Source organism: Henckelia pumila, chromosome 4 (genome assembly GCF_033568475.1).
Source record: "Henckelia pumila isolate YLH828 chromosome 4, ASM3356847v2, whole genome shotgun sequence".
NCBI classification, from domain to species: Eukaryota; Viridiplantae; Streptophyta; class Magnoliopsida; order Lamiales; family Gesneriaceae; genus Henckelia; species Henckelia pumila.
The window spans coordinates 12,949,187-12,968,273 of record NC_133123.1 but is presented as its reverse complement, the minus strand read 5'-3'; the positions used below and the strand labels follow the sequence as shown (position 1 = coordinate 12,968,273).

General features: G+C 35.1%; 4 protein-coding genes across 7 annotated transcripts; 3 read left to right on the top strand and 1 right to left on the bottom strand.

Moving 5' to 3' along the window:
• The first annotated feature begins 58 nt into the window (after window positions 1-58).
• Window positions 59-4,251, top strand: LOC140863481 (sphingoid long-chain bases kinase 2, mitochondrial). The gene is made up of 12 exons (XM_073266940.1): window positions 59-351; window positions 460-536; window positions 1,444-1,497; window positions 1,573-1,632; window positions 2,136-2,213; window positions 2,336-2,382; window positions 2,504-2,544; window positions 2,662-2,746; window positions 2,847-2,961; window positions 3,078-3,200; window positions 3,277-3,377; window positions 3,763-4,251. Exons 1-12 carry the CDS (start codon window positions 204-206, stop codon window positions 3,890-3,892), a joined length of 1,059 nt encoding a protein of 352 aa, XP_073123041.1. The 5' UTR covers window positions 59-203; the 3' UTR covers window positions 3,893-4,251.
• A 222-nt stretch (window positions 4,252-4,473) lies between these two features.
• LOC140867356 (uncharacterized) lies at window positions 4,474-6,947 on the top strand. Its single transcript, XM_073272426.1, has 5 exons — window positions 4,474-4,828; window positions 5,569-5,723; window positions 5,917-5,983; window positions 6,400-6,451; window positions 6,611-6,947. The coding sequence occupies exons 1-5, from the start codon at window positions 4,480-4,482 to the stop codon at window positions 6,702-6,704; spliced, it is 717 nt and encodes a 238-aa protein (XP_073128527.1). The 5' UTR covers window positions 4,474-4,479; the 3' UTR covers window positions 6,705-6,947.
• A 140-nt stretch (window positions 6,948-7,087) lies between these two features.
• Window positions 7,088-9,570, bottom strand: LOC140860497 (uncharacterized). The gene is made up of 3 exons (XM_073263507.1): window positions 8,749-9,570; window positions 7,302-7,844; window positions 7,088-7,189 (listed from the first exon to the last, which is right to left on the bottom strand). The coding sequence occupies exons 1-3, from the start codon at window positions 9,568-9,570 to the stop codon at window positions 7,088-7,090; spliced, it is 1,467 nt and encodes a 488-aa protein (XP_073119608.1).
• A 3,098-nt stretch (window positions 9,571-12,668) lies between these two features.
• LOC140863926 (mechanosensitive ion channel protein 1, mitochondrial) lies at window positions 12,669-18,117 on the top strand. 4 transcript variants are annotated; one of them, XM_073267727.1, is made up of 8 exons: window positions 12,669-12,757; window positions 13,019-13,599; window positions 13,693-13,894; window positions 13,972-14,249; window positions 15,064-15,164; window positions 16,399-16,506; window positions 16,907-17,128; window positions 17,813-18,117. In XM_073267727.1, the coding sequence occupies exons 2-8, from the start codon at window positions 13,125-13,127 to the stop codon at window positions 17,909-17,911; spliced, it is 1,485 nt and encodes a 494-aa protein (XP_073123828.1). In that variant the 5' UTR covers window positions 12,669-12,757; window positions 13,019-13,124; the 3' UTR covers window positions 17,912-18,117. The 4 variants fall into 4 exon arrangements, with proteins under 4 accessions (XP_073123828.1, XP_073123827.1, XP_073123825.1 ...); XM_073267726.1 differs by having other exon boundaries at window positions 13,690-13,894; XM_073267724.1 differs by having other exon boundaries at window positions 13,019-13,894.
• The last annotated feature ends 970 nt before the right edge of the window (window positions 18,118-19,087 follow it).

Below are 19,087 nucleotides of genomic sequence, written 5' to 3'. Positions count from 1 at the left end.
TTATTATTATTATTATTATTATTATTATATAATAAATACTAGAGCCGCAACCTATTCTATTCTTTGATTTCCTGTATCATTTACAATGCTGAATGGATCTCTTGCTTATCCGATTCTCCTTAATTAATCTCTCGCAGTTATATTAGCACGCACTTTGATATACATATATCTGTTAACAACCATATAAATCACTGCGTCTGCAAATGATCTTGGTAAGCGTGCCAATGGCTAAAGCCTCCTTTATCAGCTCAGAGCAGCCCCTGGCTCCGGATCTTGCCGCCGACCGTGCAGTCCTCCGCACCGGCGTAGCTTCTCGCCGCCGCGAGATCGTCTTCGTTGTCAATCCTCGAGGTATCTCGTAGTTTATTTTACACGTTTGTTGGCGTAAATTTCACTCGCAGTTGCTCTGCTCGCAGTTTGAGTTTGATTTTTTTTTTTTTTAAATTTCGTACGAGACAGGAGCTAATGGAAGGACGGGTAAGGAGTGGAAAAGGCTGTTGCCTTACCTGCGGTCTCGCCTTGGTTCTGAATGCAATGTGAGAAATGTTTTTATTCTAACTACTAATTCAAATACTGAGTTAATTTAGCTAGTAATTTGCTTCTTGATGAGCTTGACTTGGAGACCGTAATTATGAGGTTAACATGAATTTCACCATGTCACAGTGAAGTTTATTGACATCATTTGTAGTTCTGGAAGTTGTAGTTTGTATGTTATGCTGGGATGTTTACTCGTGCAAACTAACAGTCCTGGCACGTAAGAGTACAAGTAAAGCAGTTATTGGAGATAAATTCGATGTATAAGCATAGTTACTAGGTGTCCAACTTTCTTGAATTTCCATTTTAAATTACTCTACTGGTACATGCTCTGGTTTTTAACTTGTGGGTATGAGACGCATCAATTAACATCACAAAATGATACTGTAAGATCATAATTGGGAATCATTATAGAGCATTATGTGGCTTAATTAATGTCCATGATTCATTCTTCTGCCTTAAGAAATGTATGTACCTGCCACCAGCGTGGTATTGCACGATCATCATGTGTTTGCATTGTCTTTATCGATTGAGTTGTCTTCGCTGGTGATGCCATTTCTATCCTCTATAATGACCAAGGTGGTGTTGGTCTTTCTTTTCAGCTTAAGTTTCTTCTTTTGTTTACATTGAACTCTACTGGTTTGGCTTGTATCTGGCAGATAGCATATCCCTTCTGCTGTATAACCTCTTCGGGTTGGCTTTTCCATGCACTTTCAATTGATTAATTTTATAAAATTTTGTGGCCCTTCCATCTCAGTGTCACGGCATACAAAATTAACGTCTCTTCTTGTTTGCTATTTTTATTTAGACACAAGTGTAGCTTAATTTTCATGTGGGGCAGTGTAGCTTTACTCGTGCTTCAAGTTTAAATAGAGTAATTGTTTGAATGTTTTCCCATCTTATGGTCAGATATGTGAATCTTTGACTGCTGGTCCATGTCATGCGATAGACATCACAAGGGAGGTGAGAAATACTATCTGTCGCATTTGTGAACTCATAATTATCAATTATTTGAATTTAATTTAATTTTATAACCAGGCTATACGCGAGGGTGCTGATGCGATAATTGCTGTTGGAGGCGATGGAACTCTTCACGAGGTATATTTTATTTATTCTTCAGACAGACTCTAATGCACTGCAGCATGAAGTAACTTACTGCTCCCACAAACGAATTACATTGTAGGTGGCATCATCCTGTTGTCTCTGCACGGACATTATCTTCACATATTTCAATGCCTCTTTAAGTGTTGAAATAACTCAAGAGTTTGGAGTAAAGAAATAGCTGAAGGGTTTGATACATAAGCTTGCAAGATTGTGCAATGTTCCATCCTGTTATTTCATACACGAGCCTTATTTCTGTATGACCATTTTGTAGCATAGGCTGTTGCCAATATAATTGTTTTCGTCTTAATAATATGTGAATGAATGGTTTCTCTTTCTTAGATATGGGCTTTTGACATTTTTTCTCTACTCGAATCTTGTAATATCATATCTCATGAACCATCATGTATTTCATTGAAAGGACATTCCGTATCTTGCTCTGGAAGTGGCCTCTAATATCAGTATGACAATGTATGACCCAGTTTTTTCAATAATTGTAGGTTGTAAATGGCTTTTTCTGGGGAGGTAAACCTGTTTCTAATAATGATTCGACTGCGGTCCACACCACTGCTCTTGGTGTAAGTGATGGCTCTTGTGTTTATATTCAAATGTATAGAGTTTTAGTTGGAGTTTAGTTAATGTGTTCATCTTTCTTGACATTAGACTTGCAAGATAAGTTTTATCTGCTTCCTCTCTGCAGCTTATCCCCTTGGGAACTGGTTCTGATTTTGCAAGAACATTGGGATGGTCAGTTCAATCTCCTGCAGCTGGTCGTTTCTGACTGGCCTTCCCTACTTATAATTTCATTCACACTTGAGAAGAAAGAAACAGATGTTCTATTTTTCTTTTCTTTTCTTTTTTTTGTCAGGAAAAATGATCCTTATGATTCCATCGACCGAATTGTTAAAGGTATATGTTGTCTGCCGGTGCTTTGCCAGATTTCTAGTCTTGTCAACTCTGTAATAAGTGGCAGCTCTACCACATTATGTGCCCTTTTGTTCTTCTCTTTTGAGTAATTTTTTTCAGGGATGAGATCTCACATTGATGTTGGATTCATTAGTGGAGAAAGTGGCGAACCACATTATTTCATAAATGTCGCCGATGCTCATTTGTAAGGATGAATGTGTGTGCATCTATTACGGAGTGTAATAAACTAGTTTTGTACTGAAAAATCCATCTCGATTTTCTTTTTTGTACTTCAAACCTTGTAGGAGTGCCAAGGCTGGTTATTATGCATCAAGATACAAAAAGTTCGGAAATCTCTGTTACGTTATTGGAGCTTTGCAAGGTTTTTTCAGTCATCATAACCAAGACCTTAGAATTAAGGTTATTAATCTCGAAATTTTCTTTTCCCTGTGCAATATCTGTACAAAAATCTTAGATACTTTGCCTTATGTTATTCTTGTCTTAATACAGGCTAACATTTTGTTAATTTCATCAAGGTCGATGATGGTGATTGGGAAGTATACTCCCAAGTAACCGCTCTTTGCATTGGAAATGCCAAATATTTTGGTGGTGGAATGAAGATTTCCCCAAATGCCGACCCCTGTAGCGGGAATTTTGAGGTGAAGTGTTGACGTCATTCATTTATCCACATCTATAGCTTTTTGGCAAAAAGTTTACTTTTGCATACCTGTCCAGGTGGTCATTCTTCAGGACTTCAAGTGGTATGACTTTGTTCTCAAACTGCATAAGCTATACAATGGTACACACTTATCAGTGAAAAATGTATCTTCAAGAAGGTAACCATCTCTCATGTGAAAGCTAGAATATTTCCATTCCTCTTTATCTATACTCATTAGTCACTGACGATGGCTTTGGAGATTAGTGTTCTGTATCTGATAAGTTGTAATTCAGGCTGAGTAAATGAGGTTTCAAGATGTTGAGAAATGATTGAACATGTACTTAGATGAAGCACAACTATTTTTAATGACCGAAATAAGTGGCAATTTCAAAGTTCCCAAAATGTGAAACATTGATTTCTTGAAGCTTGCATGTTGACTTTTTCATTTTCTTGATTTATTTACGTTGGTCTTAAAAAAAATTTTTAGCTTCTCTTGGTAAATTTCTTCCGGGCTTTCCATGACTTCATTTACCAACTTTTTATTCTTATATTTTATTTTTCAGAGCATGTTCAATTGAAGTCCAAGAAATTGCACCAAGTGGCAACATTTTTGTCCAGTCAGATGGGGAATATTTAGGCTTCCTTCCAAGGAAATTTAACATTTTGCCTGGCGCTATTCAAATGATCCGCTAGCTTCTTCCTCACGACTAACTCAGCGTGAGTGAAGAAACCCGTTCCTTTTTGTGACACAACAATAAATGCAAGCTTCCTATTGTCTGCTGCATTGCTGTTCTCCAGAATCAACATCACAAGACAGAAGATGCACAGAACATGAGAAAGAAAAAAGGAGTCCTTTTTTTCGAATTCATGCTGTTGACATAGATTAAGATGATGTTTGGTGGCTGGTTGTGTAAAATGGGGTTCGAACCCGTCAACCAAGTTTGTACTTTTTGCGGTTGTTAATTTTATTTTCTTTTTTACATTATTCTGTCAATGTATTTATTCGTTTTCTGAATAGCTTCTCATCCTTATATGCATTATGATTTGCAGTTCGGGCTCGCCTCGTCTCTGTTTGTTTTCTTGTTAACAAGAATCTAATATAGTTTTTAAAAACCTTATTTTATTTTGAATATTTCTAAATTCCTCGTATTTTTTGTTTGCTTATGCTACTGGTGGCAGGAGTGCCAAGTCTTTTGTCTGATTGGCCCACTCAATTTTATGGCCAATATTTGTAGAAGCTAATATTGATACCGCTCTTTTTTTCTACAATTTCCTTTTCGATGGCCACCTTTCTTTCTTTCAAGCCCGCATTTATCCCTTCCTCTCCAAATCTCCAATCTAACCATCTGATTTTGAGTCCTGATTATTGCCAAAAAGTGTACAAATTCCGATGCTGTGCAAAAAATACAACTAATCAAGATTCTGAACCTGAAAATGTGTTGCTCAAAATCGCCTGGTATGGCTCAGAATTTCTTGGTATAGCTGCTTCTTTCCTCCGTTCTCCGACGAGAACCGAGGATACGGGAGGAGGTGTCTCGGAGCTTTCTGTTGATGGGTTTGGAAAGATTGATCGGGCTGAGGTTGTGGCAGCCATCAAAGAAGACTTTCAAAGATCATACTTTGTCACTGGTAAAATACTGAAGTCTATGAATTAATTGCTCGTCAATATGTCTCTCAATCTGTAAATGGCCAAATAAGCCTTGTAAAAAGTGAAACTGGAAATTTCCCATGGAACGCATAAGCTGCAGATTAATGTTTGATTTGACCTGGTGGATTACTTCCAAAAGTGCAAATTTAACTTGGGATGGTGGGTTATCTGCCAATGTATGTAACACACTCGTGTATGCTACAGCTGGAGAAACAAACCTCTGAGTTTAAAACTATTTGGTCATGTGAGCCCACATACTCCATAGGGGAACCACTCCTTATTTTGAGCATCCAAGGGTCAACATCTTGCCATACCACATGGGGTGAAATATAGAATTATCCCAATGTAACCCTTCACAGGGATAATCTTTATTTTAGGTTTTGCAACAGGGAATTTATCATTTTTTTCCCTCAAGAAAGTGAGTTTGTCATTTAGACATCTCACTTTTCGACAAGGGAAATTGTATGTTTCTGGTAGCCAGATATGTGCTTTAGAAAATTATACATGAACATAAATATTTTTCCCATATTGATGGAATGGCCTACTCGCATGCTGTTAAAAAATTGCGGTTCATCTTGTTTGGGACCTTGAAGTTGGAGAATGTTAGGCTTCTTTTGTGGGTGTGTTTTGATATCACCTGAGATATGGACATTCTTTGATCCATTCTTAAAGGTAACGAATGAGTCAAAGGAAAAACTAATCTTGCTCTGTAATGCTTCAGGAAATCTGGCACTTGATGCTTATGAAGAGGATTGTGAATTTGCTGATCCAGCCGGTTCCTTTCGAGGGTTAAGTCGATTCAAAAGAAACTGCACCAATTTTGGTTATCTACTCGAAAAGTCAAATATGAAACTCATGAAATGGGAGGATTTTGAGGTCTGATCAACAACCAAAAAGCTCAAATTGACCCAATACTACCCCAGCCTTTTGATTTCCATTGATTTTTTGTTCCTACACAATTTTTTAATCTGGCACTTTAGTTTATACTTTCATCCATGAGACGCCGTGCATATAGAAAGCTGGTGGATTTTGAGGTTTCTTATGTGTTCTTTTTTCCGTTTATGAACAGGAGAAAGGAATCGGGCACTGGCGGTTTATATGTGTCATGTCATTTCCATGGAAGCCAATTCTTTCAGGTGTATGTTAAACTTAGAATTCATGAAGACAGAATTATGGTCTGCTGGGTTTGTTATTCTAGTAAATTACACGTACATGCCTTAGGTTTGTCCTAATCACAAACGCTACCTCTTGAGTTATTATGAACTGTGAAAACCACACCTGATATTTCGTCCGCCAACACTTTCCTCCTTATTTAGCATGCCATTAGGAAAGGAAAACGATGACAGAAAACAATATGCAGGTGTTCTTCGAACACTTCTGTTGGTCGTTTTTAACAAGCACATGCAGGTGTAGTTTTCATAATCATTGAAAATTTATCGCTACTTAGCGATCATGCCAAATTGATGGGGAATGTGTTCAGGTTGTCCTTGTTTTTAGGATTTTAAAAAACTGTGATTTTACTGAATAATTTATTAGTTACATTTCAATGCAGCTACTGGTTATACAGAGTATTACTTCGATGACAAATCTGGAAAGATATGCAGGTATGTATGAATGGATACACGTGTGTGTGTGAATTCAAGTTCTTATTTTCGGGGGGACAAAAACCATGAATTCAAGGTTGCAAGTAGCTATTGCGCTTTTCCGAGTCTTGAATTCTGCATCCTAGTACATAACTAACATCCTGCTTGGATCTTTTTCAGGCATGTGGAACATTGGAATGTACCCAAAATGACTCTTTTGAAGCAAATTTTAAAGCCTAGCCGGGGATTATCTAGTGATAAATCTAGCAAGTAGCATGAGATAATGACATGATAATATAATACTTCTCACCTTTTCATCATCTTTTAAGGTAAATATTTATTTAATCCTTTAATCCAACCAAGTTCGTTTGCTGTGAAACAGAAATATATAGAAGAATATAAAGCTCAAGTGAACTAGAGTATCATACATAACTTTATTTTTATCTAGAAGTATCTCCTGTCATCAAAAGGGCTGAGCCACTCTTGTACTCTTGCATGTATTGTAATAGGTGAGCAATATTTAACAGGTGAACTTTAAACCAAGAGAGAATACTGAAGAAGTAATTAAGATTAAAAATATAATCTGTACATTGTAAAATTGAAATATCTAAAACCATTAGCTTGTTAAAGTATAATCTGTATTGTTGCAGTCGATTTTCAAATTTCGATAGTTTCGCCTTCTGCACATTCATGAACATCAATTGCCACTGTCCCTTCTTTTTTTGTTGAGAGAACTGTGCAACAGTTTCTCCTTGGAGGCTGGGAAAAAAAAAAAAAAAGAGAAGAGAATCAGTACAATTAAAGCAAACAAGAGAATACAACTATCTAGGAATATATTAGTGTATATTTTTGTTCTAAAGTTGGCATTTACCTTGTCCCATAAATTAGGATCAGGCTTCTTATGAACTTCCACTCTGTAAAGAGTGGAAGGATCATAATCCATCTTCCAACCACATTTAGTCTCTGAATTCGACACGACGTATTCGCTGGCCGTCCGGTTCGTTGCACTGTTGAACACAGCATTCGATAGCACGAAAACAGATGGCCTTTCACAAGAATTCCTTCCAGGATGTCTAGTGTTGAATATCAAACCGCGCCCATCACCTCCTCTGTACCAGTCCAGAAAGGTTCTTGTGGGCATTTCCATGTCGATGGCCCGAATAAGGCCCCGATAGATGTGGGCAGTGTAGCCCCATGAGTTTGAAATCGTCCAGTTTCGGGCTTTGTCGTAGCATATGGACTGCTGCATGAGTGCAGCTGAGTCCAGTCTCATCGGCATCGTAAGGCGTTTAAGGGCGTGCGCCTGGTCCACGTTCGGGAATATCGGGTTCATTACATCGAGGTGGTGTAGTGAGACTAATGGTGCTACTGGGTGCGCAGATAATAGTCCCATTGGGTTGCCAAAGATGTCCATCTGCAGTCGGAGTTACCACTTATATATTTAACAATTTTCTAGCTTATCTTGAAGTTATTCAGAACATATGCTATCATGCAGAAAAGTGCTTGAAAGTTGAAACACATGTTACACGTTAAATAAATAGCAATTTAAAACATATAATTACATCACGAACATAAATCTAGAATGTCTAGATCGATTCTTTCCATGTTTAAAGTGGAGAAGTGATAATTTTTCATAGATCGGATCAAAAAGAAGATTTGTATCATAAAATTAATATGTGATATAATCGATCTCAAAAAATTTTGTATTCATATATGGGGGGATTTGTAATTTTTTTCTCTTCTACGGGGGGCAACAAACGAACTTCAATTTGCCACAGATAACAACCGCACAAGATTAAAAAATTTATTAATATATTTTGCACGCGTAAAAATTGAACAAAATAAGAATATTTTACGTATGAGATCCCAATGAAACCAAATCCTACGAAAAACAGCGGCGGACTCATGGCATGCCTCCCTCAATTTTTTCTCGTAAAATATACTATACACATGCATCTTTACTATTTAATTAATAAAACGAAAAACATTAAGGAAATTGAAATTTGGAAGAAACTCAAATCCCATTATCATGAATTATTATCATCATCAAAAAAGAAAGATCGTATGTAAATCAAGTTAAATTGATGATAATCTCTTGTAAATTAAATCACATTAAATTGATGATAATATAATCTCTAAATCAATCACGAGAAAACATGGAAGACACGCCCATATAATGATTGGCTAGAATAAAAATTTCATGTTACCTTAAAATAATATATATAAATAATCATGCACAAGAGACCTTTTTTGCATGCGGCAAATACTAGCGAATCCGAAGGAGATAACATCAAGTATATATATAATTAAATTCAAACCTGGTGAAATCCAACTTCCTTGGTGAGAGGAACCCCAAGTTCAGACATGCAAGCATGCATCCGATCATCTGAGCCGTACATGGTGGGGTATCTGTGTATGCATCTGTCTTGCATTTTCTCGAGTTCTTTAGCCAAAGGGTAACTTATGGCAAACCCTCCCCCTCCATAAGCCATGTGATATGAAAAGTGCAAGTTTTGCGTATGGCTTTCCGTCGTACTACCGATATAATAAAACTTTGTGTGATCATATTTCGACAAAACCCTAACAAGATTGTCCGCAACAAAGAACGTGTCGTCGTCTCCCATCACGATCCATCTCACGTCGTCCAGCCCCAGCCGGACGATCTCCGAGACTATACGCGATATCCTTAGGCCGGAACGGGCACCACTCGCGTGCTTGTACGGGAATTCCGACGTATCCCCGGATATTTTCACTTCAGGAAGGGACCGGCGGTCGTAGTCTTCTTCGTCCACAGGCTGATCCAGCCACGCGAAGCCTCGCATCTCCTCCGGCCTCCACCATATCTTGATGTACTCTTTCCTCCTGTCCCATAGTTTGGAAGATGCTCCGATGCCGAAAACGATGTGTTTGAGTTGTGTTCTCTCTTGAACATGAGTGCTATAATTAGGGTTTTCATGAGGTGCAACTTTTGTATGGTTTTTTGCATGGGAATTATCAGAAATTTTTTGAGAATCTAATACCATTCTGATCATATTCGAAGCCTCGTTGTCGTTGTAGCAAAAGGGCATCAAATTTGAAGCTCGGAAGATGAACAAGAAAAAGGAGAAGACCATGAAGTTGGCTAGCATCAAAGATACCATGATCCTTGATGAACAATTTGGGTGTTTTGGCGACATTATATTGTTGCAGTTCAAAGTAAACTGCATTCAGGTGATTTAGTTGCACAATCAACATGAATTAAAGTTTTTTTCCATAAATAAAAACCAACGAAGATAGTCTTGTGTGTGTGTGTATAATATATATATATATATATATATGATGGTGAAGAATTTTGGAGTATCCGAAATTAGCTTTAGGTTTTAAAGCCCAAGTAGAAGTAGGAGACCTTTTTTTCTTGTTTCTTTTTATTTTATTTGAGAAAGTAGGAGACCTGATGTATCAGGACTTTAATAGATAATTACTAGCTGATTTTTTTTAGTGGCGGGTTAATTAATAATTAATTATTCATTATTGTGACAAACAGAGTGTTTATATTTGAATTTTGAAAAAAAAAAAATTTTGAATTCGATAGCTTATATTAAAATTTAAAATTTTAAAAACAATATTTTAATGATAATATTCTATTTTATGAGTGATATGATATTTAATTTAAAAATTCAAATATACAAGTTAAATAAAGATAAGATATATTTTATTAGGATATGAAAGGTATAGATAGATGTAAATTTATTAAAATATGTTTAATGAGATTTGTTTATTAAATTTAATTATAATATTTTGTAATTAGATAGAATAATATTAATAATAATAATAATAATAATAATAATAATAATAATAATTCGGTGAACATAAAATCTCGGGCTAACGCAATAGCATGCAAAACTATGTTAGTTAGGTAAACAACATTGAGCAAGTCCTGTGTGACATTTTCGTTCGAGAAGATGTTGATAGAGATAATCAAATTTCTGATCATTTGTCAATAGATGTATCAAAAGTAGTTATTTTAAGTGTGTCAAACTTATAATAATATATGAATTATAAATATATCACATAAACTCATGTGAGACTGTCTCATTTGTCAACTTTGTGACACGAACATCTGACCTAACTCAATCAATGAAAATATTACCTTTTTTGTCCTGATTATTATTTTTCGTTGCAAAAATATTGTTTTTTGTTAATTATGTTATGAAGAAACTTTATTTAATATATATTGACTTGAGTTAAAAATATTATTTTTTATGTCAAACTTATTATTTTTTATTATAAATATGAATATATTTAACCCGTTAAATTTAGATTCATGAGATCATTGCACAGAAAAACTATTATAGAACTATTATATATATATATATATATACTATTATATATATATATATATATATATATATATATATATATATATATATCGATCATAAATCCTCAAACACCATGAAGCCTCCGGCCTCCCTCGGTAAATTCGAGATGCGTTAATTAATCGCGTTGCTTGTTGGGCCAGGTCCATTCTGTAAACCAGTTTTTATTGGGCGTGACAAACAAAAGATTTACTGGGCAGGGGTCCGAATACGGCCCAGGGTTTATAACCAAATAATCGAACGTGTAGAGAATTTCCGTAATATTCAATCCGTAAAATTGAATACAATAATTGGATAGAAGAATTTTAAATCCATAAATTTTAAATATATTTAAATGTATTTTTGTTGTATATAGAAGTATCAACGTAAATTTCAAATCTATCATTTTCATGTTTATATGATATTTAATGTTAGTTAGGATATATTTCAAGTCCACCTAATAATAGATTCATTTGAAATGCATTCTACTTTATATAACTAATGTGTAAATAAGTAGTGTATAGATTTAGAATTTGATCTATTATTTCATTGTTAACAATTAAATACAATCGAGATCCATGGATTTGAATTTCTTTCATCCAAGCGCAGCCCTAATGAATTTGAAAATCCAGAAATTATTTTACTTTCGTAAATCTATTCAATTCACATGATTTTCCAGTCAATTCACAATTTTATTACAAAATTTAAAATAATTTATTGGTATTTATTCATGTGTCACAACATTTAGACCCCTAATCACTGGCCAATTCAGAAAATATATAATTTTTTTTAATTTTGGATTAACAATGAATAATCTTTATTGACTCGTGAGATGACAAGTGATAAAAATAATTAATTTAAATATAATAATTAAATAGTTATTTTAAATTTAAGTTATTATAAAACTTGGGTCAAACACGATATTAAGGTTTCGTTTGGACATATATTTTAAAAATATTTTTAATGTTGAAAAAAACTTAAAGTACGTGTTTGAATTAAATTTTTGTAAAATGTTTTTGAAAAATATTTTTAAAACATTTTTATTTAAATATAGTTTTTAAAGAATACTTGAAATGTGTTTTTAGAATGGAACTATGAAAAGCAAATAGAGGTTTTAAAATAGGCTAAGTCCGTCAGGTTGGTCCGTCCCGTCATACAAAATAAGTGAGTTGAGTTAACAATTTCTCAACCCGCCTAAAGATGGGCCGCCCTGCCCCACCTCGCCTAATGTGGTTTGTGGTGGGTTGCGGGTTGGTCCGCCAAAATCCATCAAATTGCACGTATGCCCGCTGGGTTGTCCCGCCTCGCCATCTAAAATAGGTGGGTTGGGTTGATGTTTTTCCAACCCGACTAAAAAATGGGCCGGTCCGCCCCACCTAAAGATGAGTTGCTATGGGTTGTGGGTCGGCTAGCCCCGTTGACCCGTTTTGACACTTCTAAAATCAAAGATGAACAACATTATTTTTGAAATGTTAAAATGTTTTTATAAAATAGTTGTTCAAGCACATATTTATTTTTAAAAAAACTTTAAAACATTTTTAATTTTTTTTTAAAAAAAACACTTTTATAAAAACATTTTATAAGTATGTGTTCAAACAAAACCTAAATTTCATCCCTCAATTATTTTTTTTAAAAAAATCTCTCGTACGATAAATTTCGTGGATAAAATAATGTCATTAATAAATAGTACATGTACATCAATATTAATTAATCAATTTTTACATCACATAAATATCAATACAAAAATTTCATTTATTAAAATTTTGAATTCAAAATCCACAATGTAACAGTAAAATCTCCCGAAATAATCCACGGAAATATCAATGTACGAAAAGTGAATAAATTAGAGTTTAGGGGACGTAAATTGAGATTTACCCTTTCTTTTTCCCTTATAATAATTTAATTTTATATTTTGGTTTGCCCCGTATCCAAGCAAGGTGTTCTTTCGAATGTCCATTTCCTCCAAATATTTTTATACTTCGTCTCTGCACAGGTGTTCTTTAGATTGTTCGATTCCTTTAATTTTTTTTAATAGTTTTTCTTTAATTTAAAGTCCCGAAGCTGGTTGAGGTGTTGAAATCTAGAAAGCTGGTGATTCATAAACATTCTTCAAGTGGTTTTTTTTTTTTTTTTTTTTTTGGTGTTCATTTGATTCGACCTTTTTTTTCCGTAAGTTTTATCGATATTTGTGCGATACGAACATTTTTAAATTCTTACTCGTTCCGGATTTTGCTTCTTTTTTTTTTTATTGCAGGTTTGGATTGTAATTCATGTTAAAGTGCTGGGACTTGGACTTTGCTTCGGTGAAGCTTTTGATTACTAACTGACTGTAGAAAATTCTGCAGGCGGGAAATTACAGTATGGCCGCGGTGAGAATTTCTTGGCTGAGATCTTTATGTTCTTCTGCAAAAGCTAATTGTGGATTTGAAATTGAACCGTGTGTTGCATATACAAGTAGAAGTTATCACACTAGGGAATGTGGGCATGTGCAGAATCTTGAGAGCAATAGTTCAAGAATATTGTGTTCGAACTCTGCTATTTATGCTCGTTGCTCGAGAGGGGGTTACTTTGATGCATGTTATACGAACAAGCTATTGGGGAATTCGGTTTTTCGAGGTAGTTTTGTATTTGTAGGGATCAGCCCTTTCGTTAGTAATAGGCTGTTTTCCTCATCTAGCGAGGGTAAAAGTAGCATTACTCGTGGCTCAAATGTTATTGCTGATTCTGGTGCGAGTGGGAGTAGTGTGACTGATGGTGGTGTTGGACAGGACGGTTGGATTGATAAAGCAAATGACATCTGGCAATCGGCTGTTGGCGCTGTGAAATACAGTGGGGGTAAGGCAAAAGAAATGTCAGATGAAGCTGCTCCTCATGTTCAAAAGTTTTTTGATACCTATCCTTATCTTAGAGATGTTATTGTACCAGTAGGGGGAACTTTGGTCGGAACTTTACTGGCATGGTCTTTGTTGCCGAGTATCTTGAGGCGGTTTCACAGATACTCTGTGCAAAATCCGGTTGCTTTGTTGGCTAGGAACTCGCTGTGGGGTTCTGTCCCTTATGAGAAAAGCTTTTGGAGTGCAATGGAGGACCCAGTTCGATATTTTATTACGTTCGTGGCATTTCTGCAAATGTTAGTGTATCTATATTTGGCTTGTGTTTCTTTTGAGTATGTAGGAAAAATGGATTTAATCTTCTTTTCTTCTCCAGTGGCGAAATGGTAGCTCCAACAGTTATTGCCTCAGAATACTTCGTGCCTGCTTGGAGGGGTGCTTTTGTTGTTTCACTTGTCTGGTTCCTGCAGCGGTGGAAAACAAATGTTATTGCTCGAGCTTTGGCGGCTAAGAGCATGGAACATGTCGATAGGGATAAGTTGTTAACTTTGGACAAAATCTCATCTGTTGGACTCCTTGTTGTTGGGTTGATGGCTTTAGCAGAGGCATGTGGAGTGGCTGTGCAGTCTGTTATTACTGTAGGAGGCGTGGGAGGTGAGTCTTTGTTAATGATAATGGTTCGTGAGAAATGATACGTAATATATTTCAAGGAGTAAATTTTTTTATGAGTTGTGAAAATAAAATGTCCATGAATCACATGTCATCCTTTTGTGTATCTAATCATTTTAGTCAGCTGATTGCTTGGTTGTCTCGACTTTGTCAATGACTGTTAACAAAATTGAGACAAATTTGCCATGATATGGAATCTTTATAGCGAGAATCATATCAGAATAACTATGGCTTGTCTCCAGTTTACATTTAACCAAGAAGATATTATTCATTTATAAGTGTACCTTGTAGAAAATTTTTTGCACAGAAGTGATGAAATTTACCGGATTAAGCTCACGGCAATTACTAAAATTTATCAAGAAGGCCACCTGCCGGATGGTTCCGTTCCTCCTCCTTTACTTTCTTTTGTTCTTCCATTCTCCATATTATATTTCTCTTTGTGAGGGTATTTCTTCCTGCAATCAATTTTACTCTACAAATCATATATGTTTTCTTCAATAGTTCAAATCTGATTGTTCATTTTGGACACAGTTGGATAAAGATTTTACAAAAACTCTATTTAGTTCGTTATTAATTGGGTGGCAAACCTGTGTTACCCCGGAGTTGATCACTATGTATGTTCTTTGTGTCAAAACTGCATATTCTAATTGGACTGTCAATTGATAGTTTTGCAAGATTGGTTTCAAGGATATCTTATCCTTGTACTGTACATTTATATCTATTAATATTTAATAAAATTTTGTTTCCCGTCAATATAAGAAATTCAAATCTGACTCCACCATCTTCTATATGTTATCAGGAGTGGCAACTGCCTTTGCTGCAAGGGACATACTTGGGAATGTTCTCAGCGGTCTTTCAGTGCAGATGTCACGACCATTTTCGATTGGAGACACCATCAAAGTACGTAAAATATTTTAGCCGTCTTAGAAAATATATGGATTTCTGGCGTACATGCTGACATCATGGTTAGAAAAATTAAATCAATATCTCCCCCGTATGCTTCGCGCAAGCCGCAATGGCTCTTTGGAGTTCCAAGAATGAGCTAAAAGTTCCTGGAATCCTGCTGACATTTTAATTTTATCTTGCAATAAGTTGACAAAGTACCCTAATTCTCACATTCTTTCTTCTTCTTTGACATTTCTTTTTCTTTAGTTTGATAAGAGATAAAATGAAGTTCGGGTTTGTTTCCTCTTAACACCCATGTACCAAACTACTTCAGGTTTTGTAAACCTGAGTCTTTGAGACAAAGGTGCAATATATAATTCTAGTGAATCTGCACAATTTCTTGTGCGTCTAAATGAATGGTGTTGTGTGATATGGTAACTTGATCATTTCAATATTTTATTTTGATGATAAGAAGTTAAGCTCTCATTCTGTCCCTGATATTTTATTTTTGGGTGGGGAGGGGAGGAGATTGGATAGTAGAGTTAAAGAAACAAATTAGATGAGATTCTGTTGGATCTATAGAGTAGAATTTCGTAGATGAATCACTGAGGTGCTACAAAATCATTACAGACCATTTTATGTGCACTCTGCAAAAGTTTTTTTATCGGCGTCAATAAATGTCATCACACGTTGTATTTTGATTGTCATATCAATCAGCCAACCCTAATTTTCGTAATACTAAGACTTGTATGATGAGAACAAAGACTGATATTTCAATATATATGTGATCATGTTTTGATTTTTTTTCCATGTTCTGGTTAATACAATATCATGAATCTTATTAATACATTTTCTCAAGTTGAGCTCGGTAGTCTCCAGAAAGAAATGAATAAGTATAGCAGAGGGTTTACTGGGGACATCATGTATTTTCATTCCATCTCCAAATGAGATGTCAAAGAATTATTTATCATATTGATAAAAGAGAACCTCCTGCATATATCCCTATCATTCTCCCTCACCTTAAAAAATTACCTTGCCTTCAAGGTCAAATCCAAAACAAAATACTATAGAAGGGAATAGTTTTTGTTCTTTTCACATTTTTAGAACAAATGCAGGCTATCCATATCCTTTCCCGGTGGTTGAGAGCTATGGAGGAAGTGAATTAAATACTTTGCATCTAGCGGCTCACAGTCACGAGTCCACAGCACCTTAGTGATGAGGCTTCATCCTTTTGCACTTTGTTTTGCAGGCTGGATCTGTGGAAGGTCAAGTGGTGGATATGGGTCTTACTACTACATCTTTGCTGACTGCAGAAAAGTTTCCAGTTATTGTACCGAATTCTCTGTTTTCCAGTCAGGTATGCATATCTATTTAATTTTCATTCGTTGAATTATTTACTTCGTTTTTTTATTAGATATTTTTTTAGTTAAAGTAACGAACACCAGAGATTACCGCTGCAGTCATCCGTCTTGTCTCTACATCAACAAATGTTATTGTTGATTGAGGGATCCAGCTGTAGATAATGAATTGTTGCATCACATTCTTGAAAATTCCATGATTAGAATTTCTATTAATATCAGTTTCCTGGGCTTCTTATGTTTTACAATTTGGATTAGCATGCATTTATGAATCATTTCCAGATGTATGTTTGCGAACTGTAGAATTAATCTGTCAATATAGCAAGGGCAAAGGTCAATGGTGGAGTTCAAGATTTTTCAGTTCAGGAGAGGTTAATTAGTTCCTTGTGCCAATTATAGGTAATTGTGAATAAATCACGGGCTAAATGGCGAACCATGTCCACAAAGATTCCGTTACAAATTGATGACATAGACAAAATTTCCCAGATATCAGAGGATATAAAAAGCATGCTTCGTTCAAATTCAAATGTGTTCTTGGAGAAGGAGGCACCATATTGTTTCTTGTCTTGTATTGAGAGATCATATGCCGTTTTGACCTTTGGATGCAATCTCAAAACTGTGGTATGTCCTTTTTCTTGGTCATTTCAAATATTTTATGATCTGAAAACAAGTTAGGCGAAGAAACATCCATAACCCACTTGATTGAACAAGATTTTATCTATTTTATCTGTTCTTGATATTTTAGAGTAGTTCTGAAAGCCTTTTATAGTGATCATCATTGTCGAATTATTATAGTTATAAAACTGAAAACATTGGTAGATTTTTCTGCTACAACCTGAACTGGGAATACGTATTATGCTTTTCTGATCTTTATTATCTTTCTGATTCACAACCAACTTAATGAATTTCTTTCAGTGACATGGGATTTGGTCATTATGTAACTTTATATCTAAATCAGTTCGTTTGATGAACAGCCATACTATGATGCTATTGCCTCTAGATACATGTCCCTCTAGTAGTTTTTCAGTCAAGTTGGTTGAATTCTCCCATTCTCTGAATCTTTTTTGATTAACAACGCTAATAAAATTGGTAGAATCCCGTCTCTTAATTTTTTAAAGTTCAATCTAACTTATAAATTTCTTTCTTAAATCGAATATGATTGACATCGCATTATGGTCATTGTTTTTCTTCCATTTCTCTTGATGCCCTCTCGTACTGACATTCCAAGATCTTGCATGAAGTGTTAGTTTTGTACATAACTCGGTTTAGCTGATGACAAAATCTGCATGGTGTTGATTGCTGTAGGGCAATGAGGCGGAGCAGGATATTCTTTTGCAGGCTGTCCGAATCATCCAACGACATGGTGCTGCATTAGGCAGAACTCAGGAAAACACTCTGCATTGACTCACTGAATGCTGCATCCTCTACCATTTTGTGTATAAAACTGTGCTCCACAAGCACCATTTTGAATTTCTTGGCGTGTCTCACCCTTTTAAACATTTGGAATTTTAACAGTTTCTTGATTTCTGCAAGTTTCTTTTTGGAGTGAATGATGTTATTTTGCCATCGACATAATTTGACCTTGTTCCATGTGTTTAATCCAATGGTTGTGTGTTGTACTGAAAGCGTTTCAATCCATCAAAACTATGGGAACAAAATATGGAAAACTCGCAACGGTGATATAGAGATTGCTATTGATTTGCAGATAATGAGTTAGGCTACATCTAGAGATGGACATGTATTAATTTATGTAGGGGTATTAATTTATGTAGGGTCCGTTGTTTTTTTGAATGAATCAAACATATTATTATACTGTTATAAAGATAGCATGAAATTTCCCAATATCTTAAGATAGTTTTGTTGAAGGGTATTTTTTTTATGGATTCTTGGGTCAAAGACTCAAAATTATGCGGCTTTATTTCTTTATAATAATGATTTATCTGAAGTTTTCATAACAATTACAATTTCAAAAGGTGACTATTTTCATCATTAAAGTAAGAATCACTTTTTTTTTTTTTGGACGGAAGAAAGAATCACTTGCATCTCATGATTTTGTGAAATTTTCCATGTTCTACTCTTACAAGGCAGGACTTTAATGCACCCAATTCTCGTTTATATTCGTGGGTTCGATCAAATGTCCATTCAGCATTGTTGAACGACAAAACGACGTGCTTAGACCACGGGAGGCGACTATGTCAGAATTTTTAACAAACAAAATAGTCTTAAAAGTCAATAATCTTACAATTCTAAAATCACGTTTAATTTTCAAGTATAACGCGTTATTCAAAGAATTCCTCGTCGGTATAGAAATATATTATATTAATTGGAGGTCCATGACATGAAAATTTTGGGGGAGTAGCTACCTAACACGCACATATATTACTTCAATCATCAATGAATTTTATTATATCTATTTACACGCACATCGTATTAAATAATCATTGAAGCTTAACAGAGACCAAAAGATTATGAATTTTATTATATCTATGCTGTTAAAATTATATAGACAAATGTAACATTTGATGGTTTTGCCATTTTTTCCTTCTTTTACAATTTCTTTTACTTTTTTTTTTCTTCAAG

Bases quoted from the DNA above. Each gene is read 5' to 3' on its own strand.
- LOC140860497 (XM_073263507.1), bottom strand. From the start codon at position 9,570: ATGGTATCTTTGATGCTAGCCAACTTCATGGTCTTCTCCTTTTTCTTG. The intron at 7,845-8,748 runs GTTTGAATTTAA...CTCCGACTGCAG, and splicing joins AGGAAGTTGGATTTCACCAG to ATGGACATCTTTGGCAACCC. The intron at 7,190-7,301 runs GTAAATGCCAAC...TTTTTTTCCCAG, and splicing joins ATCCTAATTTATGGGACAAG to CCTCCAAGGAGAAACTGTTG.
- LOC140867356 (XM_073272426.1), top strand. From the start codon at position 4,480: ATGGCCACCTTTCTTTCTTTCAAGCCCGCATTTATCCCTTCCTCTCCA. The intron at 4,829-5,568 runs GTAAAATACTGA...GTAATGCTTCAG, and splicing joins AAGATCATACTTTGTCACTG to GAAATCTGGCACTTGATGCT. The intron at 5,984-6,399 runs GTGTATGTTAAA...ATTTCAATGCAG, and splicing joins ATGGAAGCCAATTCTTTCAG to CTACTGGTTATACAGAGTAT.
- LOC140863926 (XM_073267724.1), top strand. From the start codon at position 13,125: ATGGCCGCGGTGAGAATTTCTTGGCTGAGATCTTTATGTTCTTCTGCA. The intron at 13,895-13,971 runs GTTAGTGTATCT...TTTCTTCTCCAG, and splicing joins TTCGTGGCATTTCTGCAAAT to TGGCGAAATGGTAGCTCCAA. The intron at 14,250-15,063 runs GTGAGTCTTTGT...ATATGTTATCAG, and splicing joins TACTGTAGGAGGCGTGGGAG to GAGTGGCAACTGCCTTTGCT.
- LOC140863481 (XM_073266940.1), top strand. From the start codon at position 204: ATGATCTTGGTAAGCGTGCCAATGGCTAAAGCCTCCTTTATCAGCTCA. The intron at 537-1,443 runs GTGAGAAATGTT...TCTTATGGTCAG, and splicing joins GCCTTGGTTCTGAATGCAAT to ATATGTGAATCTTTGACTGC. The intron at 1,633-2,135 runs GTATATTTTATT...CAATAATTGTAG, and splicing joins GCGATGGAACTCTTCACGAG to GTTGTAAATGGCTTTTTCTG.